The following is a 24,836-nucleotide window of genomic DNA, read 5'->3' on the forward strand; positions in this document are numbered from 1 at the left end:
CCCCGTAATGGCGGGTCTCAACCAGTTACCTGTCGCGGCCGATGGCATGCCCGGTCGCAAACGCAATGTCACCATGGCGGGGATCGACAGCTCGCCGGGAAGTATGGAGGATATGGATGACCACGATGCGCGCGAGGAGAAGAGACGTCAGCCCGTGAAGCGCGCTTGCAATGAATGTCGCCAGCAAAAGGTGTGGAATTTGCGCGCTCATGAAATTTTAGACTGATGCTAACCTTTTTTGGATTGCGATAGCTTCGATGCGATGTTGTCCAAGATCCCTGGACCGATTGTTCGCGATGTCGCCGACTAAAGCTCGACTGTAAAATCGAATCGAATTTCAAACGTGTTGGGAAACGCAGTCGCAATGCGGAAATGGAGAGGGAAATTCTCCAGCTGAGGAAGCAGATCGCTACGGGTCAGCCTGTATCGTCGCTCCCTCAACAACCGCTGGCTGCCGGCCAGCTTACTCCCAAGCAGGAGTCAAATCAAGTCAGTCCTGCGGTGTATCAAACTCCGTCGGCGATGTCCGCGGATCAGTACATGGGTTCTCAGGAAGCGGTGGCATCCTTGCTGGACTTACGCTCCGGTTTTGATGGTGCCAGCTATTTACGCAACGGAGGGCAAGTCAAGAGGATCGAGGATGTCATGGTTGTTCCTGAGAAGGTGGTGGAACTGTTCAATCTGTAAGATCCCAATTGGTAATTCAAGATTAACCCTAACATCGTCAGTTTCTTCACATACTACCACCCATTCCTCCCATTCTTGGACCAGAAGCAGTCTCCGGATGAATATTATAATTCTTCATCACTGCTCTTCTGGACGATCATTAGTGTTGGTGCGCGACGATACCAGGGCGATTCGAACCTATTGAATTCTCTCGCCGGTCCAGTTACCCGACTAGTTTGGAGTACCCTGGCCGATATCCCTCAAAACTACCATGTTGTGAAGGCTCTATCTTTGCTCTGCTCATGGCCATTCCCCGTGAGCAGTACCTCAACCGATCCAACATTCATGCTGTGCGGAATGATGATACAGGTCGCTATGCAGCTGGGTCTCCATAGGCCTTCCCACACTCAGGACTTTAGCAAATTCAGGGTGGAACTGATCGAGGAAGAGCTAAAAGACAAGGTTCGAACGTGGGCTATTTGTAACATTGTTGCCCAGAGGTATGTAACAACCGCTTCCCATAACCGTGGCCTCGGCTTATCTCTTCAGGGTATCTACTGGTTACGGGCAGCCACCGTCCACTCTTTATGATTGGACATTATCCTCCAGTGATGCACTTGACCCAAACTTCAAGCTCCCAGAAGATATGAGACCAAGACTGGAAATCGAGAAGTTTTGTGACAGGATTACTCGAGCGCTCTATACGAATCGAAAAGACCCTGTCGGATTAACCAGTGACCATGAACGGTCAACCATGATCTCGTTCCTATCCCGAGATTTCGAGGAGCTGGAAGAACACCTGAGAACGCAGAATGATTGTAAGCTTCCCAGTCTTGTCATATGTATCTGAAGCTAACCAATCAGGTATTACTGATTTATACCTCCGTGCTGCCAATCTTCATCTGCACTTGTCCGCTTTCTTTGATGAGCCTACTGCAAAGGACTATCGGGAGCGTGTTTTGTCTTTGTATGTTGCGACGACATCATTCCTCGAGGTCGTCCTAAATCTCGAGACTGGGGTCGGTCCGGTCATCTCCTACACACCATATTATATCTATCAAATGATGGTTGCTGCTGGATGTACACTCCTGAAGCTGTGCAAGAGCTTTTTTGCCTCTCACATCGACATGGATTACACCAAGCACCTATTCAATCGCACAATCTGGGCCATCCGCGGAGTATCAGCATCTAGTAACGATCTGCCTGAACGCCTTGCAGAGGTGTTGGCCCAGATGTGGAGATTGGGAGGAGCAACCCAACGATCCAACAATAGCACCGACCTCGACGACTCCCTGCGGCTCAAAGTGCGTTGTCGTATGAGCATGTCCCTGCTTTTCGACTCCGTATGGCGATGGCGGGAGGATGCACGAACAAAGGGTCGAAACATCGAAGGTTAGTATCATCCCACCCGATAAACCCTAATGTTCTGACCTTGTTTTAGCCTATTTGAAAAACCCAACAAACCCCGACTCCGCCGCCGATTCGTCGGCCACCTCATCCGTCGGGCCTGTACACACATCAACATCCACCCCTGGAATCTCCGGTGGAGATCCCAGCCTTGCCCCAGCACCCTTGCTATCCCAGGCCAGTCTTGGAGTCCAGCCACCATCCCAAGTCAATGGGCTCCCAAGCGGCTTCATGGAGCCTAATTACGAAGTTTTCGATCCGTTGAACTGGCTGCTTGACGGGTTGGTAGACTTACCCTATTCCTACTCAACCATGAATGGAATGGAAACCTCGGGCATCGCATAGACTGAACTAATTTTTTTGGCGTTATGGCTTTATGTTTGCGGGCGTGGTTTGCGTGTTTGTATCATTATACCACATATTCGATCGCTGATACACCCCAGAGAGTCTGCTTCTGCCTCTTGGATACCTGTTTATATTTTCTTATGAGTCTCGTGTACGAATCTATATTCATTTCTGTCATTAGAACATTTAATGGACTAGTATCCTAGTCGCATTGAAAGTAGCCTCGTGCAATAATAATTTCGTACATTGCGCAATGTATATCACAGTCCGTTATTTTCGTCACTTCTCGAGCACGGAGTCGCGTTGTAGTATGTCTCGAGGAGTGACTTCCCGATGCAATAGCTGTGTCTTATTACTTGCCTGTTTCCTTCTCTGTCCTCGCTCCATTTCCAATCCTACATTGTCTTCTTCTTAAAAGTCGTTCTTGTTCTTTTTTCTCTATTGAAAATTTGTTTTCACGGCATCGAAGCATCATGTATTCAGAGCAGTTATCTTGTTGGTTCGAAATACTGCAATGGACTCGAGAAATCTACCTTCCACCTAGGACTTCATATCTCTTCGACCGGTCATACTTTATGTTTGCGTTATAGCTGTGGCTATAGCCCTAATCACATCGGTCGCACTGGTCATTAACTCAACCAACTTGGCAAGTTCATGATTTGCAGGTCGAAATCTTTCGCTGGCTATATGAAAAGCTCGGCCATCCGCGGGAAACGGACATACACTGAGGTCATTGGTGAAATGCTTCTGTTGGAATTTGCCTTTATCTACACATCGGCCTATGTATGTACACGCTTTGCACGTGTTCTCACCGCTGATCACCCAAAAGGGACTATACGGAGCCATTGCCGAGCTAGCCCATCGCCCTGAGTATATTGCTCCCCTGCGAGAGGAGATCAATGCTATCTTCGCCAAAACAGGGACCGACCATCCCAGTCTGTGATGCTATGGTCTTCATGGACAGTCTCCGAAAGGAGTGCCAGCAACTGCATCCACCTGCAGCCCGTGTGTCGACAGCAGATTATCAGGAACCCGGCCATGCATCTAGTATCAGCCCTGCACCCACGACCTGAAGCTCTCGAACGGTAGGTCTCAACCCCCAACATGAGACCCTGATTTCCAACTAACGAACAACTAAACAGACAGGAACAATCCTCAAACAAGGTTCCCCCGTGGCCTCCCCAAGTGGCCTAATCCAATGCCCGAGCCCAAACTACGAGAACCCAAACGACTTCGACGGCTCCCGCTTCGTGAAGCGCACAGCAGCGGGAGCCAAGAACAGCCGACTAGTTGACCTGAGTCCTGACTATCTGGCCTTGGGGATGGGCGCGCATGCCTGGTAAGTCTGATATCAAATCCACATCCCAATTGATCGGTACACCCCGTCAAGCGCCAATGTTGGGCTGTACGCCCATATTTCTTCATTTGAGAGAGGAGAAGATAGGGGAGTAGGGGAAATCAGGAGCGTCTCGATTTCAAATTGAACAGTCCGGACTCTATGGGCTGACACTTGGAACTTATCTTGTTTCTCCATTAAGTCCCGGCCGATGGATGGCTAGCGCACTCATGAAACTGGCTTTTGCTCATATTCTTACTAGCTATGACCTCGTCTTGCTGGAATTGTCTATGGGGTCTTTGACTGGATCGCTTTCATTTGAGGAGTTTTATGTTCCTATTTGCATTAGTGGGGAGGTAGGAATTAGTTGGAATACACACAGTAATGTAATCATAAAGTCATGCTTATGTGGTGCATTTACTTTCTGATCTGGAATGTGGCTGCTTTGAGGCGTTCAGTGTCAATCTATACCTGATGTAGCGCTCATCTTCTTAGACCTGCATACTCTCCTTCATGTTAACAGTGCTCTTGGCTATTGAAATTAGATCCTTCATTCTTTTCATTCTTCCCCCGACCTGTAGAGAGAGAGAAAAGGTCAGATTAGATGATAGCCTCTGTTTTTTTTATATGATGAGGCACTTGATAAAAATAAGCAGATATATTCTTAGGGAGTACAGGAAAACATTTTACAACACGCAGCAAAGACAATACACAAAGGCAAAAGACAAGCACGGAATTCACTTGGTATGCGCAGCAAGTAGATTCGCGGCAAAGGACGAGATGTGTTCCGAGTGGTCGTCTTCATCACTATCATCATTCCCAGGCTGGCTGTCGCCGAGACTCAAGTAACTAATGCCTTCATCAATGAAACTGATATCAGACCTGGCAGAACTAGGCTTAGAAGGCGAGTTCTGTGATGAGGCCCCGGTTGATCGACGACGACTCTTTTTCGACGAAGTCGAAACTAAAAACTTATAATTTCCAGCAGGAGGTGGGAGCGCCACATGTTTCGAGCTGAAATTGCCATCTTTGTCGTAAGCCTCAGTCACTCGAAGATCAAGTTCATTCTCTCCACGGGCAAATTCAACCCATTTGTCAAAGACGGTTACCATGTCGGCTTTGCCGATTTGAATCCATTCCTTGTGGGACTTGTCACAGCTTTCGCATTTCTCCGTGAGTACACAGTGCTGCTGGAATAGCTCGGCGAGGATTAGCTGCTCGATTCGACGAGCAAAGGGTAGGAATGCATTTTTCACGATCGTGATGTCTCCGTAGCACCGCCGGTGAGTGGAAAATCGATTCTTGATGTCTTTTGTAAATCCCACTTTGAACATATCTTCTTGTCCAGGAAGAGAGATAAGATAGAGACGGCCAGGCTTCTGATCCAGGTCTGTGAGGGGTTCGTATGCCTTTTCTGTCACTTTGCGTGCCACGTCCTCTTCAGGGCTCGCTGGTGTTCCCGACACGCGGAGCTTGAACTTTGAGGATGGTGGCGTGGAATAGATGGTCTCTTCCAATGGTCTGGAAAGGATCTCTTGCAACCCTAAGCGCAGTTGGCTTCTTTTTTCGCGATCGTAAAGCTCTTTTTCCCATTGGCTCCTGGCGTGGTCGGCATTCTTGTAGTGTCGATTCCGACAAAGGCAACGCTGGATGAACTGCGTGAGGACGTTATTGAATGCACCATCCTTGTCTTCGAATGCACGACAAGGATCGTTGATAAGAGCGAATAGATCCCCAAAGGCCTCTTGACAAGCTCGAGGCTGCCTTTTATTTTGAGGCAGCAGGGTTCGTTGTTGGATTTGAGCTGCGCGCAGCTAAAATTGGACCCTGGTTTATATATGATCTCCAGTAAGCCTGAGAGGAGAAGGAACTTGCTGATTGGAGCCTCCATGGAGGAAGTGATTATAGGAAAGATAATGATAGAATCACAAAGACGAGTAATAAGTGCTCTGGAGAGGAAACGACACACGGGGCCAAAGGCACTGTCCCTATGCCCCCTCTTTTCAGCTCATCTGAAATAAGCTAGTTCATTGCCTAGGCGTATCTGCCTAGGGTCATCACTTGTATCGGATATGAGGAAATCGGTATCAGCCCCGTTGGCTGTTCCTGGCCTTCCTATCTTGGTCGTAGTCGACAGGGGGATCTCAGGCACAGCCTGTGATAGCTTCACGCTAGACTATGATCATTGGAGAATAGGTCACGAGGTTCGGGGACTTCGGGTTTTGGAGTGCTATTATGGAGAATCGCGTGCGTTGGTGTCGGTCCGTTGACAGGGATTCTCAGCCGTTCCGGCGAAGCTCCATTTTAAGACTTGGACACCCAAGCCACGCCTCGATAACAGGAAGATCCAAACGCGCAGCTCGAAAAAGATACAGCATCATTGGTGAATAGCAGATGGACGAAAGCCCGGTGCTATGTGTGTCTGGCATTGGGTGTCGAGGTGTTGGGGCCAAAGTTGGACAGGTACACGCTGGCCGGCGCTAACGGCCCCAGCCTCAATTTCAGGGCTCTTGTAGAGTACCAAAATCACCTAGGTAGGTGACAAAAGTCCCGTCTGATCGCCACGGCTATGTCGTTTATTTTTGGTCCGTAGATTGGAGCCCACCTCTAAGCTGTCTGATCGGATCAGTGAGCACTATCATTATAACCTTGTTTTCACTTTGTTTCGGGGATTTCCCCCATATTTCATACCTATGTATGAAGAAGAATAAAGGTATTGCGACTATACACGTACAATCATTGCCTAGCTTGACCTAGTTACACCTGTAGGGATCATTGCTAACCTCCATGCCACTTCGGTCATTCCAGCGCTCCGCCAGACCTGGTATACAGAGTAGGCACCACATTCAGCTTTGGGCCTAGAAATATTGTAGACGTTGTGTATTGCGCCATCTGTAATTTCATCTCCATCCGTCAAGAAACACCGACTGCCTTCGTGAAGCGCTCCTATAGCTACCTCCGATCGAGAATTTAAGACATACCGGTGCGACGCTAGGATAGCACCTAGGGATTGAGGTGCTGAATAGAATTCAAAGTTGATTGTTTTTCCAAGTGGAAGTTTATCGATAATTGCTGCAGTCAAAGCCTTTGCGATAGGCATCAGCTCTAAGTTGAGGTGTAAATGAGAAAAGGCGATATGAATGATATATTGAAGGTCTGCTTCTGATGATGTTGTTGTAGGTTTCGTTGTAATAACGATGGCCCCCTCGGAAGGTGATTGCACATTGAAATCCTCATGATGAAATTCACCAGCTCTTCTCCGTAGTGACTCGATTATGTGACTCAATTATCGAGTGATCAAATCCAAATGGGGAGACACACCACCCGGGAGCGAAGATTAACTTTCGCTCTCAGCGGAAAACTTCGATTGAACTTACCCACAACGGACCTCATTCAGCTTCATAGTCCGGTCAGTCGTTAGCATGGAAGCTATAAGAGGTAATCACTACGAGAAACCCTTGCAAAAGTCGGTCCAATCGTTGGGAGCCACTTCAGCAATACCAGGGAAGAAATCTTCTCCCGGGAGATTATTCTTTCAGTGAAGAATCTCGCGTCTTTGATGCTCCCCACAGGTGAATAAATCAGGCTGAGACCATAGATCACAAATGACAATTTAGGATTCTCATGAACGTCCGAAGCGAGATATTGACAAAGAGGGGTTTATTCACGTTCAGAGTCTGCGTCTAGGGGGACGGTGCTCTATACCTAGATGACGATTTCTGGAAGAGGAGCTAACAAGGCTTCAAAGTTGATCAGCATGTGAGCCGTCAAAATGCAGGTTTGTGTGCATGGTCTCAGTATGGTTGTGCAATCCATTTCGAACACGGCATCCTTGATGTGTTTTTGATCCTAGCCCAGATGAGAGAAAGAAACGGAAATTCCCCTATCTCCTGAAAAGGAGAAAACGCTATAACGGTGGATAAGCAGTGATTTTGCCTTTTCTCCCTGCCTCTTAATCTGTAGTTAGCTTTTAGTTGCTACAGAAGCTCGAATAAAGTCATTGCATAATTATTTGGGAGATACTCGACCAATCACTGGAGCATAACAGCAATATCTATCTTGAACGGATCTTTCTATTTCCTTTCTGCTTCCGTAGATTCACAGTTGCGAAACTCTTGAGGTTCGCGACACTTCGGTTCACAGTTCATACTTGAGATGACGCACATCTCCCGATAAGCGATAAGAAATCACTCCAACTACAACTCCAACTCTTCCCTCGACACACATCTTCGGAGTCACGGGTATATAGGACAAAGATGCTGTCCTCAACTACCTCCAAATCAGAAAGACCCCGTCTAATCCCAAAGAAACGCCCTCTCAAACCTATCTCAACCAGCCTGCACCCACGGGTCCTCAACCCCAGCGCAATCCCAGCAGAAACACGACTGAAACCGTCCTATCAAGAATACCTCCAAACAAAGCAAAATCACACAGACTCAAGTTTTACTCCAGCCACCGAGGAAGAAGATAATTTACACCAAGCCCCTCGCATTGAAGTCTCCTTCTCGGCAGCACAGCCCTTCCTTGATCCACCGACTTGGGAAGCTATGCTCAGACTTCACCGCGAGAAGATAGCGGCGCAGTCGATAGAGGACTCAAGTGTAGCAATTACCCAGGGCTCTGGATCTAGATCTGAAGAAGAATCAGCTGAACGGCAAAGACAACGTGCCGAGCAGGAGATGGAGTATGGGTCTATGGCTATTCGGGGTCGGTCTAGTGTGAGAGGAAGGGGGATGAGGGCACGTGGAAGAGGGACTGTTCATTGGAGTGGGAGGTCTTGATTCTTGATCCTATTTTGGTTAGTAAGGGTTATGGATGCCTTGTTTGGCGCTTGATACCCCTTGCAATTGGTGTTTTCTTATACCACGGGACTGGTGGTTGCGGGGAGCACCTCCGTTCCTGCAAGCAGCACGTGAACCACTCTCATGAGCGGTAAGATGCATAAGCTCAAATTGGGATTTTAATCTGACCGAGATGCGCTTTTTGGGTCTCTGAAACCCTCGGGAAAGTCCTGTCAAGCCCTGAAGTACAGGCTGGATCTTGGGCCTTTCCCTGGTTGGAAACAGACTCCAGACGCTAGTTTCTCACATATTCTATCCGCTTATGGCCCGGAATGTCACGGGGAAAGACCTCTCTGGTCCTCTTGAAAGCCGGTTTTCTTCGGATAGCTGCAGATGCGAGACCAATTGCTTCAGGTGGAATGGTACATCCGTCTACGAGAGATCAGAGTGATTCTCCATATCCATGAACTCATGTGGCACCCCATTATTGGAGTTTAGCCAAGGAATATGTGATCGGTGGTTTTACGTCGACCCGCGATGAAGGATCTAGATTTGGCTCAGAAGCTTGCCCAGGGGTAGGGGTGCAGTCCATCCATGTCCTGTCTCTGTTGAGGTAATCTGGAACAGGGCCATTGGCAAACTTGACCATCCTCTGACTCCAAGTTTTACCCTACACGCTTGCAACCTTGAAGTTTAACAACGGCTCTTGAAGAAATCACCTATGATTGAAAATTGCGGAATCCGACGAAGATCGGACCCCTGTCACGGATATGGCGAAGAGAATCTGACTTCTTGAATAACGACAATGAATTAAACGAATACACAATATTCTGCTCATAATGTTGACCCCAAATGCATAATCCTCTTAGGGAATGTGGCGCACCGATTGAATTGACTGCAGCCCCCTTCCCCAAGCATGTCATATTGAATGTCATTTGTCGAATGTAACCACAAAAGCTAAGATAAGTTTGCTGAGCCGTTGCATTCTCCACTGCCTAGTTCAATTGATTAATCTGCAAGGTTGATATGTAATTCGATTCGAAATGCCAAAAGCTCACTTGATGCTATTTCTCAAGGCCGTACTCAGGAATTTTCTTAGTATATAAGAGACAGGATAACCATAAAAGGCAATTGGAAAGATACCTATCTCCCTGCATATCAACCACAACTACAGTAGGTTCTATACAACCAACAGCATCCACTCACACAATCACCTCTCTTAGCTAACTAAATATCACCTCCAACCCTAGTAAAACAAACCGTACAAACGCCCTGACCCTCATGCCCCCCAAACCGGAAACGAGGATACTCAACCCGTCCCCATACAACCAACCGGTCCTCTCCATCCCCCTTCTCCTTGCCACCAGTAAACCAATGAACAAGCTCCTCTCCATCCCCCTTCTCCTTGCCACCAGTAAACCAATGAACAAGCTCCTCTTCCGTCCAATTACAAGTAGTAACCACCAAAAACCCACCACGACGCACCAACCGCCGCGCAATATCGGGATACCGCTCACAAACTCGAGTCGTCTTGGCATCGTCAGCTAGCGAGACGGCGTCAAAGGTCCCCTTGTCCAGGACTAGGTCAAAGCCGCCGGCTGAATAGGGGAACCAATTCAAACTTTTGTCTGGCGTGGGTGCTGATTCGACCGGGAGGCCCGTTTCTGAGAGGGCAGCTGTTGAACCTAGGATATCCCATTCTTCGAACTGGATGGGTGGTGCTTCGATATCAATCTGTTCACCACCCCCGGATACATCCTCGGATCCTTCTTCCTCTTCGGATTCAGACTCATCCTCGGAATCACTTCGATAAGCAGAATGCCCCCGATTCTTCTGCAACTCCCTCGCTAGTTCGACACTGCCTCGCGAGTAATCGACTCCAACCATATTCCCGCGGAATCCACCCCTCTTTTGTAATAATGCGAGCATGCTTCCATTTCCAGTTCCGAGATCCAGAACAGTTGGTTGCGTTTGATTTTGCTTTTGAGACCTGGAGTTGGATGCTGATTTAACAGTGTTCCGCGGAGACAACGGGAATGATTTGCGCGTTAGGAAGTGCAACACTTTCTCCGGGGCGTTGTGTTCTGAGAACCAGGATGTGCCGGGGTCATCTTCTTCGTTTAGGTCTGAGTCGGCGTCTGAGTCTGCATCTGCTTCTTCGTTCTTATTTTCTTTTGGAGCTTCGTTTGGGTTGGGGGTTTCGTGGGAGATGTGTGCTAGTGTGCGTGCGTAGTAGGATTCCCAGCTGAGTTTTTGTTAGTTCTTGATTTGGAATTGGTTGGGTGATTGGTTGGGTGGATGGGATATGAGGAATTGGGGTCTCGAATGGGTCCTGGAATCCAAATTGTAGGAACGTTTGGCCAAGAGCGCATACAGCAGAGCTGGCTCGTCTTGGAGGGGTAAACGTGGGGTTGAGGTATGTCTTGGTTTTGCGCGGGCAATCCCTGGGAAGTCGCAAAGACGGAGAGGAAGCGGCACATACTAATCTTTTGTGCCTAACTCGCTAGGCGAGAGGTAGGCAGGGTGAGAGTCTTCAGCCATTGTCTGTAGGAGTTGCGGAGGAAAAATTGGGTTGAAGCGGATGACGTTCCGCGCTTATCGTTATCGAGGTAAACAGACTCAGATCTATACACAATTGAACATCTACAGAAATCGAAGAAATTGAGGAATGAATAGTTTATCCATGTCTATTGAGACTGCGCAAAGGGGGTATTATCATGCCTCTTTTCATCCACCAAGCCAAAGATTCCTTATCCGCAGACAAGATACCTGGCCCGATGATTGAACACAGAAAAGTCGAAAAGCTAAAGCAAAAGCCTCGCCAGGACAAAATGCCAAGATGTAAGAGGGAAAAAGGGAAAAAACAACAGGTAAGAAAAATAGCGAAAGTTGTTGGACGAATGGCCAAGCAATGCAAGAGAACCGAGTAAGCCTCCGCGATAAAAGTACAGATGCCGACACAACGAGAGAGCCCATTGATTCTCTCGAGGCCGGCTGTTGGTATCAAATTTTGTCCAGTTGCGGACACCCGTGACGCCAGTGATGTGATGAATGGAGGAAATGAAAAAGCGATGGTGACCCGAACGGGGGTGTTGAGAAAAAACCCGTGGGGTTAAATGTGGAAAATATGCAATAGGCATGCAATGGGGAAAATAGCGATGAGCGACTGCAAAGCCCGCTTTGGTCATAGATATCATCAAGCCAGCCATCTGAGATGAGTGGAAGAAATTAAGAGAGAATAGAAGGTCGCTGCTGACAGGCCAGGGCGAAGATGATTTTCAAATCGGAGACATGAAAATAGAGCGGGTCGTAGAATCGTGAGCCTGGTCAGTAACTCAGGCTGGGATCAGAGGAATTCATCAATCGATCTCATGATCAGGGGCTCGCCAGCTGTGGGAGGCGAGCGGGGATCGGCCGTTTGAGCGGCGAACTGGACGGAGCTGGGCATAGGAGGGGGTGAGAGGGCTGCCGACCGGTCGATTCGGTGGAAGGATCGTGTTGCCATTGGCTGTGGTGATAGGAACTCATTTGTTCGAGGTGAGAAGAGGCCACCACTTTGGTCGGGCGCATCGCGAACAAACACGTGCGTTTGAACAAGAGGATCACAGCTGCTGACGCTGCGTGGGAGTCCTCGCGGCCGACCTGATGCTGGTTCCACGGATTGGAACTTCTGGCGGAATGGAAGGGGACGAGGGGACAAGCTCCTCTTTGGAGAGTAAGACTTGAACTTGGTGTAACTACTGTCGCTGGTGGTGGGACGCATCGAGGGTGTTTCTGGGATGGAAAGGCAGCTCATGGATGGTGCCTGGGATAGTCCACGGAAAGCCGGTCGGTTGTCGGTGGCAGGGCGTTCGGCGCGGGCAACCTGAGGCTCTGAGCTGCGTCGGCCAGTTTGAACAAACCACTCCTGGGGAGGGGGCTTCGAGGTCGATCCACGCATCAACCGCGATCGGAAGTCGGTGAGCTGGTAGATGAGACTCATGTTGGGACCTACCCACTGACTCCGGGCCTTGACCACTTCGTACATAGAGTTGAAATCCATGTGTCGGTTCTTGTACAATCCATAGGCAATCACCAGCGAGGCGGAACGACTGGCACCGAGCTGACAGTGAATGAGAACCTTTTTTCCACTAGCGATCCGGTCATCGATGAGTTCACAAAGAGGGAGGAGATCATCGAGGATTTCGGAGTTGTGGTCCCAGCTGACATGGAGATACTCGGGTTGTGGTGCAGGAGTTGATGTAGTGGGGGTGGCAGATTCAGAGTCCGAAGGCTGGAATTCAAAAGCAGACTTGAAGGAGATCTCTGACACTGCAGTCTGAGGCTCACCAGACCAGCGCTTCGAGGCTATGGAGGCGTTACGCCAGGTGCTCATCACTGTGTCGTTTCGCTCCTCCTTGGCCGGACTGAAGGGGTTGTTGACTTCCTTGGCGACGTTGATGACCACATCAAACTGGGAGGCTTCCTCGGCTGTTGGCTCCAGATACAGGTAAACGCCAGTATCGTAGATCCGGATTGGCCCGTCAGGGTATCCACGATCCTTTTTGCGAGTCGACTCGCGTGAGTCGAGGTGATCATCCTCCTCTTCTAAACCGGGCAGCACACGGCGAGAGAAGCCAGATCCATCCATTCCACTTTCTTCATTTGGTGTAGAGAAGCTACGTACTCCATGGTGCGACATGGGTCGTGGGAGCTGCATCCCCCCTTCGGAGCGAATGAGGGGGATGTGATAGCGGCGAGAGATGGGGAGGATTCTGCATGTCGCAAGGATGGAGTTGGAGGCACATCGTCGTTGGCAAATGTCTTGTCAAATGTAGGTGTACGGATGGTCAGGTTGGCGGGACGGCGCTTCGAACTCTTCTGGGGAATCTGGAGGGGTGATGGTGGGGCGAGCCTGTGGGATGAGGTTTCCACCAGTGAGGCCGTGGCCATGGGAGGACGAGACATAGACGGAGGCGGCATCCGCAGTGAGAGGTTCTTCAGATTACGCGCCCGCCGACCCGGAGAGTCAGGACGCGGAGGGGTCGGACGCAACAGGGGCTCTGGCGCGATAGATCGGGGAGGAATCTCCATAGGCCGGGTGGTCGGCATGTATTTCGGATACGAGACCGACATGGCCGAGGGAGATTCTGGCGATGAACTCGGGGAGACGTCACCCCCACCGGGCGAGTCAAAAGGAGAAATAGTCGTGGTCGGGGAGGACTCGGTTGAGGCGGACGTCATGGACGAGACGCTTTCGCGATGAGGGGAAGGGAGCAGGCGCGCGTTGACCGGGACATGAGTTGGATATTGTAGAGGGTGAATGGTGGTTTCCTCGTCTTTGTATCGCGGTAGAGGACCGCCAAAGACGGACATGAATGAAGGAAATGAGTCCGGGAAGGACGGTGGACTCGTTTGCACGGGCATTGTTGGGGGGGGGGGGAGGGAGATTGTAACAAGTCCCGACTTCACGAGACTATTGCATTCGAAAGCACTTGCAGCCTGTGCAAATGGTCTGAAAGGTTGAGAACTGTAAGGGCGAAGCCAGGGAGAAGGCGGGAGGGAGGGACATACCAAGTGTGTGTGTGTGTGTGTGTGTGTGTAAGAGGGTGTAAGAGTAAAAGGAAGTATAAGGAAGGACAAGTGAAAGGAAGCCAAAGCAAGAGAGTCGGAGTCGTTCCTCCGGGGAATGACGGGAATGTGAAGGAGGGAAAAAGGAAGAAAAAAAGATAGGCCTTTTGGACCCTTTGTTTTTATTTAGATGTAATAGATCTCCGATTTCAGGTCCACCAGGTAATTCAATACGTCCAATGGACAACTGCAGATCGAGGTTTGAGAAGTGAAACCAATCAGGCCAAGCCACTCTAAATTTAGGCGCCGGGGGCGTAATGGGCGTCAAATGCACGTACATAAGAGGCTATATAGGTGATATCTGTCTGCTACAGTCTACGTCTATGCCACCGTCGACAGTCGACAGTCGACATTCTACCGTGAGTACTTGTTACCCAGTATCCCCGACTACAGAGTATACAATTCCACAAGACGGGGACCATACGGGGATCATACCCCCGAACAGGGGGCGGCACATAGTGGAGTATGCGCGTAACCCATTCCAAATTGTCTGCACGGATCTATAGCTTTACATACATAGCACTACGACTGCCTACTGTATACGTGACTGCATACTGTGTACCTGTACTTGAGTCGACTATTTGCTAGATTCGACATTGTCTACTCTACACGTTTGCGTGTCGACTCCGGACGGTATAATGTCTACTGTCACACGGGTGAACGGTGGGCTGACCCATAGTTTCTCCCTCGATAACTTCTCATTCGCTGCCCCCCCGACTGAAACGCGAACATTTTGAAACACGCCAATTCACTAGCGTCACTTAGCCCTGACCTACACACTTAGTTCGCCGCCTCTCTTGGCCCTTTGTGGCCCCACCATATTGAGCAAGGATCCAAAGGTGTTCAATGATCACCCGTTTCCACGTGGACAAGGTGAAACTGGGACATTGCTACGCCGTAACGGGGAATGGGGAAGCGTTGCGGTGTATCATCGCCGCCAAGCCTGCCGACAATAAACGGACTGAGATGGGAAACAGATCGACAATGCAAGCCAATAACCCTTGCCACTGCAAAGCCGTAACCGAAGTTCCAGGAATGTTCCAGATAAATGAATTCCACCTCCCTGCTCAAGAGACTACTGTTTCACCTCTGATCTAAAAATACTCACCCTACTCTGCGTTTCAACAGCTTCCGTGGTTGGGTGGTTTCGGACAACTATTGTCATTGGCTCGGTCCTGTGAACTGCTGCAATTAAACTTATTCTGTTCCATGCTGATATGCTCTTTGATACACTGTCCCGATGGTGCCATGGTTCACCGGTTGGTCTGTTGCAATTATATAAAGATCTCCATGTTTTCCCACCAATACATGTACCTGTATCAACTTGACAGTGGCGTGGGGTTGAGCCCCTACTTAGTACATATTGCACTATTGATTTTACCTGTCACTGTACTATACTTGGATCCTAGATTCTTGGAGCCTGGTCGTTCTCTATCCTTGAATCCATGTAACTAGGGTCCTTCACAAAATTCTATTTGTCACGGGTCTAGTCCCTGTGGCAGTGTGGAAGGATTTAGCCTATACTAGTCTACATGGTTAGGGCAAAGGGCAAGGCTTTTTGTTGGGGCCAGGCCAAGCGCATTATGTTTGGCTGTCGTCGGAGATATCCGTAGAGCCAATGATATAGAGTAGACCCTGGCTCGCGGTCATGTTTTCTAGTATTCCTTGTAGTCATACCCGCCGAGGCTCAGTCAACATCCTGACAGGAACATCCTGGCAGGGGATACAAAGCAACAAGACATCTGGCACATCAGGATCCTGGTCTAGTCACCCCACCAGCATCTCCTCGGATTCTCCGAGACACTATATCTCTAGACCAAAGCCAAGACCTGTCAAGTCTCGCATTTCAGATTGCGCAATACACACGGCAGCTTGGCCTCGCACCACAATAGTGGAAACCACTTGGACCATGGACGGTGGTGCATTCATCTACATATGGCAACCGAGACGTAAGCCCATCTAAACGATCCGCCCTCCCCGCTCTACTCGTAATATCCCGATTCCCAAACAATTGTTGGGTTGCGTTAGCTATGAGGATCTTCAGAGCCACGTATCTTGCTTCGAGATAGTTGCTCCCGTGACCTCACTTGCGGACGACTTCATACCGACCATTGAGACGGCAGTGGGAGCATAAGCATAGCCTATGGAGGCGGTTTGAAAGGTCTTACAGAGATTGTTATTCGGATTACTTCCAGAAATTTTCTGTATTCTCATGTCACAGAAGGTTTTAGCATGATTGCCCCAGGGATCAATTGGCCACCTGGGATGGGTTGCCTTGCCCTAGTTTATAGACAATTGGGTCTGCTTCCTCTCCATGGAGACTCATTCCTTCAAAAAGTATCAGATATTCCACCTCATCTTGGAAGCGAATCTATTGTTTCACGCATTGTTTAGTCTCACAGATTTCACCTCTTCTATGCCCAAATTCGAGTACCGCATTGAAACCATCTAGATGACCAAATAAAGACTATGAATACTCATTTCATTCATCGTTATGTACCCGCTCTTCATGACATACAAAAGAAACAAAATAAAAGGAGACGCCGCCAATGGATGGTTTTGTACATGAAGAAACAAGAAAAAAAGACAAGAAGACAAGAAAGTAGTCAACAAAAGAAGCCAGAGTTTTGGCATATGCGGGGGTTCGCTGCGTACGTCAATCAATGCTATCGTCTAGGTTTACATTGTTATTCGGCGTGGCCGGGGTGCGATTTCGAAGGCCGAATCTTCGAGCGCCGAGGCTATTTGTTCGGAGCCTGTTTTGCTGGATGGGCGTGTAGCTTGTTGCCATTTTGCTCGATGGGGTGGAGATCCTGGTTTGGGCCTGTGGGGTCTCCAGTTGGGGGGATCGGGGGCTGTCTTCGACGTTTGTTGAGAAGCTTGGGGAGAGGCCGTAGCGGCGGGATCCGGCTTGGATGTTTGAGCGGGAGGTTGCGGGCGTGTATGATGCTGGGATGGTGTTGTTTCGGCGGAAGGAGAGGCTGTTTGAGAGGGTTGGGGTTCGAGGTTGTGATGGCTGGGGCACTTGGGATTGGTATTGAGGGGACCGTGGTGAGAGACCTAGCCCGGAGTCGTTTTGGACACCGGAGACTGAGCGGGAGAAGGAGCGGCCGTGGAATCTTTGTCGGGGTGGCTCTTGGGTAGAGACCGGGGTGCCAATTTCTGTTGGAGCTCTGGAGGTTGAGCGGCTGTGGGGGCTTTCCATTTCTCCGTTCTCTTCGCCGACCGTCATTCTGCGACTGCGAAGAGACGTTGACATCCGATTTAGACGGCTAGTTGGGGTAGGAAGGCCAGCAGGTTGGGTCGGACTCTGTTTAAAGTCCGTGTTTCCTGGGCTAGTGTTGACTAAAGACGCACGACGGGCTTCAAGTCGACTGGAAATGCGAGTGGTGGAATGACGCCGCTCATTCATTTCAGGTTCCTGATTCCCATTCCCGTTTCGATAGGTCGGCGTGGGCAGGGTCATGCGGTGATCGTGCTCTACGCCATTCGACAGCTGGAGCTGCCCTGCACCACGGCTCGACTGGGGCCGGGTGTTCTTCAATTGCTCATCTGTCAATGCCAGACAAAGCTCAGTCAGGCTGCGGCACACACTGTCCGCTTTGCGGCGCGCGTGTCGCTCGGGGGAGGTGTATCCTCCATTCACGACTGAGACGGTGCCTGACGGAGCGGCATTGGCGCCCAATGCAGTGGAAAGGTTCAGCGCATCGGTGATCGTTGCTTCGAGGGAAGTGTACACCTCACCGCTGAGAACAGCCTTGGCTTTGGACAATGCGGATTGAAGGAGAGGATGGACTTGGTTCTGGTGCTCACTATCACCGGCTGAAATGCTAGCTTTGCGGTGTTGTTTGGGTGAAGAGGATATAGCCGTCATCGCCGAAGTTGCGGTGCGCGGTCTCTCATTGGGACTGCTATACATCGCGGCAGCAGATGACGGGGGCAGCTTCCCTGTAAGCTCTAGCTTTTTGATACGATCTTTGAGGTCATCCAGTTCGTCCCAGACAGTAGAGGGAGCCGCGGTAGATAGAGTCGACTCAGTTCCATCGGCACGCGATCTCTCCGCTTCGGTTCGCGCTCGGTCGTTTACTTCAGAGGCGGAAGGTTGTCGGCTGCCTCGGATTGTAGAGAGGCCCGAATGGCGGTTGAAGCGGGGTTCATGTAAGGAGGCCCGTCGGTCATCCGCAACGGACGGTGTGCGCGGAGAGGTTTCTGGACTTGTACGGCTAAATCGACTTCGAGGGGCGCCGATTGTCGAGCGCGCGCCAGATCCCAGGCTGCTGTACCGCAGGCGACTCGAGTCATCTAGGGGATGGGCTGATGAGGCCGGCGTGTGGACGGAGGAGTAGGGGGTGGTTGGGGAGCCATGTTGCGTAGGCAAGGGGTCGACATTGCTGTATCGTTCGGGAGTGGGAGTTTGTTCTGTCGGTGACCGTAGACTCTGACTGGGATATCCAAGCCGCGACTGTGTTTGGTTAGCTGTGAGGTCGCAAAGGTACGGGCCGGGAATGCCAGAGCCGCCAGGAATGCGATCGGCTCAGCTTCATGGTTGGACTCACTCGGCGGAAATCAGAACGTCCTATCGAGTCGCGACGGCCCGAGTCTGTTCTCGCGATGTTCAAGAAGACATCTTCGTTCTTCGGGCGGTCCATGGTTTCGGGTCCCAATCTCAGAGCATTTTCGGTTCTAGAATACGCCACGCTTGATGGCATGGCTCTCTTCACATCAGGGCGATCTTGGGGGTCGTCTTGTTGTCTCTTGGAGACATTGGGAGCTTGGGGGCTGGGGGAGTTAAAGCTAAGGACGGATCGCCGGGCTCGATTCAATAAGGAGCCTTTGGGGTTAGAGTCGGGCGTTTCACGATTGGTGGGGCCCAAGCGAGTCGACAAAGAACGCGAGTGACGGCTATCTGCAGCCATATTCGACCTCGTATGGGCAGCTTGGATTTTGAAACCAATTCACACTTTGAAGTGTCCTGGGGGGCCTGACGTTTCTGGGGAAAGCTAGTTGAATGACATCCCGGCAATAAAAAAACATACACAATTGGGCACTTCTGCACGATCTGGCACGATCTGGCACTAATCGTCAAGTCGAAAAAGCAGGAATGTGTCGAACATCTGCAGATAATGACAAGCTGTCACGGCTAGCGACAACTGGACCTGTCAGAAGTTGCGAAAGCAAAAAGAAAAGGATTTACATCGGGTGGGTATACTCTGTGGCTGGGAAAATTTCAATATAGACGAGCCCCAAGTCCTTCTATTTACAGATGCACTATAAGATTTAAATATCGAGTTGTTGTTATCCATGTGAGAACTGTAGAATTGTAATGCACAGAGTACAGTAGCATCAGGTCCTAACCTGGTTACCCATGTAAGCGCATGTAACCCCTACCTATCTCAGTACATTAGCCAGTAAGCCCTAACATAGAACACACCCCTGAATCTACTATTAGCCTTTGAACTTGAAACGTGTACATAAAATCTTCAGTTTCAATATTTCCCGGGCAACAAACAAATAATGGGACCCGTGGTTCAGTTTCACCCGAACCCGTAGATCTGAAACCCCATCCCAGACGTTTTATGTCGTCGCCTTCATATCTTGATATTGACAGTATGTCACAAGAACCATTTTAAACTTGATCTGCGAGGCACTAGTATATCATCCCTAACTGCGTTCCATGCACTTGGGCCACGCAGCTCCTGTCACCAAGGCAAGGAAAGCTGAGCTAGCAATCTTAAGATCGAGCACCACCAAGTGACATTCATGTTGATAGACATATGAGAATTCTTTCCCGCCGTATATCCATATGCTATAGACAATTCGATACTTCTGCCTTTAGGTGTATATAGACTTCAGTAATTACAATCCGACGGACTCGAAAAAAGGGTAAAAAACGAGGTAAAAAAAAGGGAAGCTAAGACAGGGCGGAAACAATGCATAAAGTAGTAGATGGCTCATGGCTTTCGCAAACCCTTGCCAGTGTTCCTCGGTATATATTTATGACCTCTGCTACAAGCTATAACTGGAAACAAGGGAAACGCAAGTCGCTACTCTAGTAGTGGCAAAAGCGAATAGCGATAGTGCGACAATGCCTTGGTAATAGAGATAATGCCCCTAGACGTAATTACATTATATTAATGGCTAGGCAAGTGATTTGGTAAAGCAGTGGTGTATTGAGTATGATCTCAAGGTCTCAATATCTGTTGCAGTTTGAATACGCAGCAGGACTCAGGAGGTTGTAGTGAAGTCGGTAATTATCGGATCCGGTAGGTGAAACTCCAATTCCAGGTCCAGTTTTGGAGGTTGTGTGCAAGCTGCATTGACCCACGGGTTGAAATAACGAAGTAGACCATGTTCCATGCTCAAATCTCATTCAATGAAAGTGCATGTCTCACTGGTTGCACGAAAGGGGGAGACATATCAAAAGACCGGCTGCAATGTCGTTACTGTCACGTAATTCATCAATGCCTATAAACAGTGAGGTCAATGAGAACTCTTTTTGAATGGCAATGGTGTCACATGTGTCTCCTACCATCGTAGTGTATGTATCAGAGGCGCAAAAGTCGTTCGGCTCTTCGTCGTGATCTTCCACCGGGCCAGGAACAGTAGTGGCCCCGTTGCGATCGCATCGTTGGTAAACTAGCTTCAACACATCCCCGTAGTGCTAATCGTAGAAACTAGATGCAGATGACTGAGCCATTTTTAAGAAGGATGTATAACGGTGTGAACACATCTCTGAATTGGGCATCTCATCCTCGTGATTGGCAATCGACAAGTTGTTAATGATGTCTGTCGAGTAGAGGAAATTGCTGTTAGTTGCAGATAAGAAGACCATTATTGCATATATATGTCACTCAAGCCATGGCCGAATAGATTTCTCACAGCTACTGCAGCAGACAAGACCGGCCAGAGTGTCGTTCCTATATGAAACTGGGCCCCCTTATCAGAGACAGGACTAATCGACGGAGAAAGAGCATCGAGAGCGGAGGACATTTCTAGTCTTCGGTGGAGGCTCTAATGATGGTAAAGGCTGCCATGGGTTCCCAACATCTCTGCAATGAATGGCTGGAAGTACACGAGAAACAGTAATATGGTGCCTCTCATCTTCTCACAACATGTGAAGATTGTTCTGAGGCTTGGTCAACATTTGGCGTGAGAAAATTCGACGTGAGTGAGTCCAACCGAAGTTCGCTCGTCTAAAGACAACAAGGATAATCGAGGGAAGAAAATCACGGCTTTGTTCCAAGTTTGCCTCATTTCTTTTAGAACGTCATGTCAACTAAACTATAAAGAGTACATAGTCTAGGGCTCAGCACATCCCGACCCCAGGAAATTGTTCGTCGCTCGCTAATAGAGAAGCTAGATATCAAGGTTGAGGCTTTGGTATAACTTGAGAGTCGACGGTGTGGAAACTGCAAATTTTAGGTCATATTAGTCCGCTAGAAATGTCACACATCAGATGTCACGCCGTGGCATTCCGTCAGAGGGATAGCCCTAAGAAGTGACCATGGGCAAGTATGGATACTTCTGGAAACGAATATGCATCTCCATAACGTACCATCTCGGTAACGCGATTTAGAATGCTTGGACAACGGAAGAGCATCACCAATCGTGGATAGGTACCACAGGTCATTCAAACGCATACGGACGCAGCCTTGATAGTTACTCTTGTGGTCACTGCAGAATTTGAGGATCAACAGTGACAACCCATGCCCCGTTCTTTTCTTATAAGCCAGATCGCTTTGCAGCACGCATTTCCTTGGCTCCGGTACCTCAATAATGGAGTTCATAGACTCCTCATCGACAATTAGGAAGTATTGAAAGCGAACATCCCAGGTGTTTTGCGCGTGCTAATCGCTAAACGGCCTGGTATGGGCTCTGGTGTGTCGATACTGGCCCCATCGAAGAGAGACTTGTCTTCAAACACATCAGGCCGATACCCCTCCCTAATCAAGCGGTGCGATTGTTTATCCTGGCGCCCTTTCTTATGCTGCCGGTCTTTCTCAGGCTGTTTTCTAGCAGGGTGAACAGGTTTTTCGAAATCGCGGCTACAGCTGCTGCCCGATTCCGATTCTGGTAGATAAAAAGTTAGTAACAAATTCTTTGAGGCATTGGTAAAAAACCCCTAACACTTGATATTTGGACCCCAGGAAATTTACGCTGAAAGAATACCAACTGCGCCTGTTTACTACCTGAGACTAGGGTCAGTATGTTGAGCTGTCGTTAATAAGGACCGAGGGTGCCTTAATTACCGCTACAGCCGTCCTATACTACACTCATAATTCTAGGACCATCTTTTCTGATATTTCATGAGATTCAGACATGCTATGACACTGTCCTATGGCTCCACTTAAGGAAGATACTTCATAGAAGATATTCATATTCTCAGAGAGAGAAAAAGGCAGGACCACGCGGGGAGGAGATAAAATAGAAAGAGGTTCAGGGTCAGGCGCGAAAAAGAGAGATTAGGAGACAGAAGGGGGCGTCTTTTTTTGTTATTTCAACGTGTTTGGTAATGGTAGGGGTAGGGTGGCATCGCAGTAGAGGAAAGAGGTAGAACATGAATTGAGGTAGGGAGTGAAGAGAGGAATGTTGATAGAAAGTCGAAAGCAAAGGATCAATATACGCCGTTTGTCAGGGACTGACGGCGCACAAGGTGAAGCGAGGACAAAAAGGTAGAGACTGGGATGTTTGACGGAGGTCGGGAGAAAGACGGGATTAGGGATATCACGGCGAAAGTTCCTGCTGGATGAGGGGGCGAGAGAGAGAAATGGAGGACGATTAACGTAACGGATTCGAGAGTTAGGATCGAGGGATATTGGTGAGTTAGCGGTTCAATTCAACGCACGATGGTCGAGGACGACCACCCGGACTTCGTATCTAATACGCATGTTCCATCCATTCATCGCAGTGAGCTTTTGCCTTTTGTGAATAAGAGCGACGTATGAGGCCAGAACACTCAGGAAGAATAAAAAAAGGGAAGAGATAAAGGAAACCTGAAGGCACTTGAAAAGAAGATAGAGAAGTAGAAAAAAGAAAAAGAAAGCGCTAGCACATGACCGCCGCTGATCGTGACCGACAGTCTCCAAGGAAATCGTAAGGTCAAAGAACACAAGCAGAACCCGCTAGGACCGTCTCATCCACACATACCAGAGGAAAATCCGAGGGAGTTTATTCCTGGGACTGGCTGCGGCGGGTCTTCTCAGCTTCGAGGTTCTCGTAGAGGAGGTAGAGGGCCTTCTCGTTGGCCTGAGCGCTGCCCATGATGGTAAACATGCGCTCGCCAGTCTCGTCGTGAGGGGCTTTGGCAATGGAAATGCGGGCTCCGGAGCTGCGGCGAATATCGGTGATCTTGGTACCCGCCCGGCCGATGATGCAGCCAACCATGTCTGCGGGAATGCTGATGTTCTGGGTCTGGATCTCCTCGCCGTCCTCGGTGACCATAGGGTAGCCGCGGTTGCCAGCGTCGGAGTTGGATCGGCGGTTATAGCCACCGTCACTGAAGTCGTTACCGTTGCCGGTGCGGTTGTATTGGCGGCTGTTTTGGTAGTTGTTGTTGCTAGCCACGGGGTTGTTGTTCAAGGGCTGCGAGCTGCTGAGAGAAGCACGAACAGCGGGGTTGTAGAGAACGGTGCCGGTGCCGCGCTGCCAGTCGTCAAGCAGGCACTTGCCAATTTCCCAAACAGCCTTCTCGATGCCTTCGGGGGTGCCCTGCACCTCCACAATGCGCTCAGTAGACTGGGGAAGCATTTCCTTCTGCGCGACCATGCGCACGCCAGATGCATCCTGGATGTGCTTGATCTTGAGGCCCTGTCGTCCGATGATGGTACCCATCTGGTTGTGAGAGATCAGAAGGCGAACGGCTGGAATATGTTAGCACAGGCCTCAAATAAAACAACTGCCATGGATCACTCCGACCCCCACCAAGAACAAGTCGAAATCCAGACATCGATTAGAAAAAAAGAAAGAAGCCACTTACGGTGAGTTCCGTTGCTAGAGACGACGCCGCCCATACCCATCTGCGGGGCGCCCTCCAAAAGGCCCTTGGCCACGATCGCGTAAGCCCGAGCAAGCGAGCGCAGTTGACCAGTAACTGTGAGGACACGGTCGTGGACACCGGGAACAACCTTGCTCACGCCGGCCTTGACACCGGTCTCATCGCGCAGATCAGCGACGTTCTTGCCGGCCTTGCCAATAATAACACCGGCCTCCTTGGAGGAGACGATAGCACGGAGCGTCAACTCGGAGATGGCATATTCCTCCTCGGTCTTGAGAGGCGCCTCAAGGTCACCCTGGTCGGCCAGGTTTTCGTTGAAGTTGTCGGTCATGGGCTCGTCCACGACAGTGGTCTGGTGAATTTCGGTAGTCTCCATTGTTGGAGTTGGGGGTGGTGGTTTGGGAGTTGTGGTGGGATAGGATAGCGTGTTTCAGGCAACGGTCGCGAAAAGCGGAAAAGTAAAGTCTTCAAGTGAAACAGTCAGGATTTTGCGCAAGGAAAAACTGAGGCGCGCATAACAGTTGACGATGCGCTAAAAATGGCAAGATGAAGGACTTACCGAAGTGGAGAAATGAGGAGGGGAAAACGGCAGAAAGGCGGGAGATATCAAGGAGAGGAGGAGATAAGGGAAAGAGGATGAGGAAGAGGGAGGAAACTGAAGAACAGGGGGAAGAGAGCAAAGGATGGAGGAAGAGGT

At 49.7% G+C, this 24,836-nt stretch overlaps 8 protein-coding genes across 8 annotated transcripts; 3 read left to right on the plus strand and 5 right to left on the minus strand.

Moving 5' to 3' along the window:
* Positions 1 to 7: 7 nt before the first annotated feature.
* On the plus strand, positions 8 to 2,418 carry N7508_009299 (putative C6 transcription factor (Leu3); the record flags this gene model as incomplete). Its single annotated transcript, XM_058467362.1, has 6 exons — positions 8 to 190; positions 253 to 683; positions 729 to 1,166; positions 1,216 to 1,484; positions 1,531 to 2,058; positions 2,108 to 2,418. 6 exons carry the CDS (start codon positions 8 to 10, stop codon positions 2,416 to 2,418), a joined length of 2,160 nt encoding a protein of 719 aa, XP_058315208.1.
* Positions 2,419 to 3,069: 651 nt separating this feature from the next.
* On the plus strand, positions 3,070 to 4,110 carry N7508_009300 (uncharacterized protein; the record flags this gene model as incomplete). Its single annotated transcript, XM_058467363.1, has 4 exons — positions 3,070 to 3,201; positions 3,248 to 3,353; positions 3,565 to 3,757; positions 3,957 to 4,110. Coding segments are annotated over 4 exons (585 nt in total), but the record flags the coding sequence as incomplete, so codon positions are not given.
* Positions 4,111 to 4,491: 381 nt separating this feature from the next.
* On the minus strand, positions 4,492 to 5,645 carry N7508_009301 (GIY-YIG nuclease family protein; the record flags this gene model as incomplete). Its single annotated transcript, XM_058467364.1, has 2 exons — positions 4,492 to 5,518; positions 5,581 to 5,645. 2 exons carry the CDS (start codon positions 5,643 to 5,645, stop codon positions 4,492 to 4,494), a joined length of 1,092 nt encoding a protein of 363 aa, XP_058315210.1.
* Positions 5,646 to 8,010: 2,365 nt separating this feature from the next.
* Positions 8,011 to 8,535, plus strand: N7508_009302 (uncharacterized protein; the record flags this gene model as incomplete). The annotated part of the gene is made up of 1 exon (XM_058467365.1): positions 8,011 to 8,535. The coding sequence occupies one exon, from the start codon at positions 8,011 to 8,013 to the stop codon at positions 8,533 to 8,535; it is 525 nt and encodes a 174-aa protein (XP_058315211.1).
* Positions 8,536 to 9,762: 1,227 nt separating this feature from the next.
* Positions 9,763 to 11,076, minus strand: N7508_009303 (putative S-adenosylmethionine-dependent methyltransferase; the record flags this gene model as incomplete). The annotated part of the gene is made up of 2 exons (XM_058467366.1): positions 9,763 to 10,780; positions 11,018 to 11,076. 2 exons carry the CDS (start codon positions 11,074 to 11,076, stop codon positions 9,763 to 9,765), a joined length of 1,077 nt encoding a protein of 358 aa, XP_058315212.1.
* An 805-nt stretch (positions 11,077 to 11,881) lies between these two features.
* dspD (putative protein-tyrosine phosphatase) lies at positions 11,882 to 13,941 on the minus strand (the record flags this gene model as incomplete). The annotated part of the gene is made up of 2 exons (XM_058467367.1): positions 11,882 to 13,228; positions 13,321 to 13,941. The coding sequence occupies 2 exons, from the start codon at positions 13,939 to 13,941 to the stop codon at positions 11,882 to 11,884; spliced, it is 1,968 nt and encodes a 655-aa protein (XP_058315213.1).
* A 2,860-nt stretch (positions 13,942 to 16,801) lies between these two features.
* N7508_009305 (putative LPXTG-motif cell wall anchor domain protein) lies at positions 16,802 to 19,061 on the minus strand (the record flags this gene model as incomplete). Its single annotated transcript, XM_058467368.1, has 2 exons — positions 16,802 to 18,607; positions 18,702 to 19,061. The coding sequence occupies 2 exons, from the start codon at positions 19,059 to 19,061 to the stop codon at positions 16,802 to 16,804; spliced, it is 2,166 nt and encodes a 721-aa protein (XP_058315214.1).
* Positions 19,062 to 23,313: 4,252 nt separating this feature from the next.
* N7508_009306 (KH domain-containing protein) lies at positions 23,314 to 24,515 on the minus strand (the record flags this gene model as incomplete). The annotated part of the gene is made up of 2 exons (XM_058467369.1): positions 23,314 to 24,005; positions 24,122 to 24,515. The coding sequence occupies 2 exons, from the start codon at positions 24,513 to 24,515 to the stop codon at positions 23,314 to 23,316; spliced, it is 1,086 nt and encodes a 361-aa protein (XP_058315215.1).
* Between the last annotated feature and the right edge of the window lie 321 nt (positions 24,516 to 24,836).

The sequence above is a fragment of the Penicillium antarcticum genome, assembly GCF_028974205.1.
Source record: "Penicillium antarcticum strain IBT 31339 chromosome Unknown utg000009l_segment0_segment0, whole genome shotgun sequence".
Taxonomy (NCBI): Eukaryota; Fungi; Ascomycota; class Eurotiomycetes; order Eurotiales; family Aspergillaceae; genus Penicillium; species Penicillium antarcticum.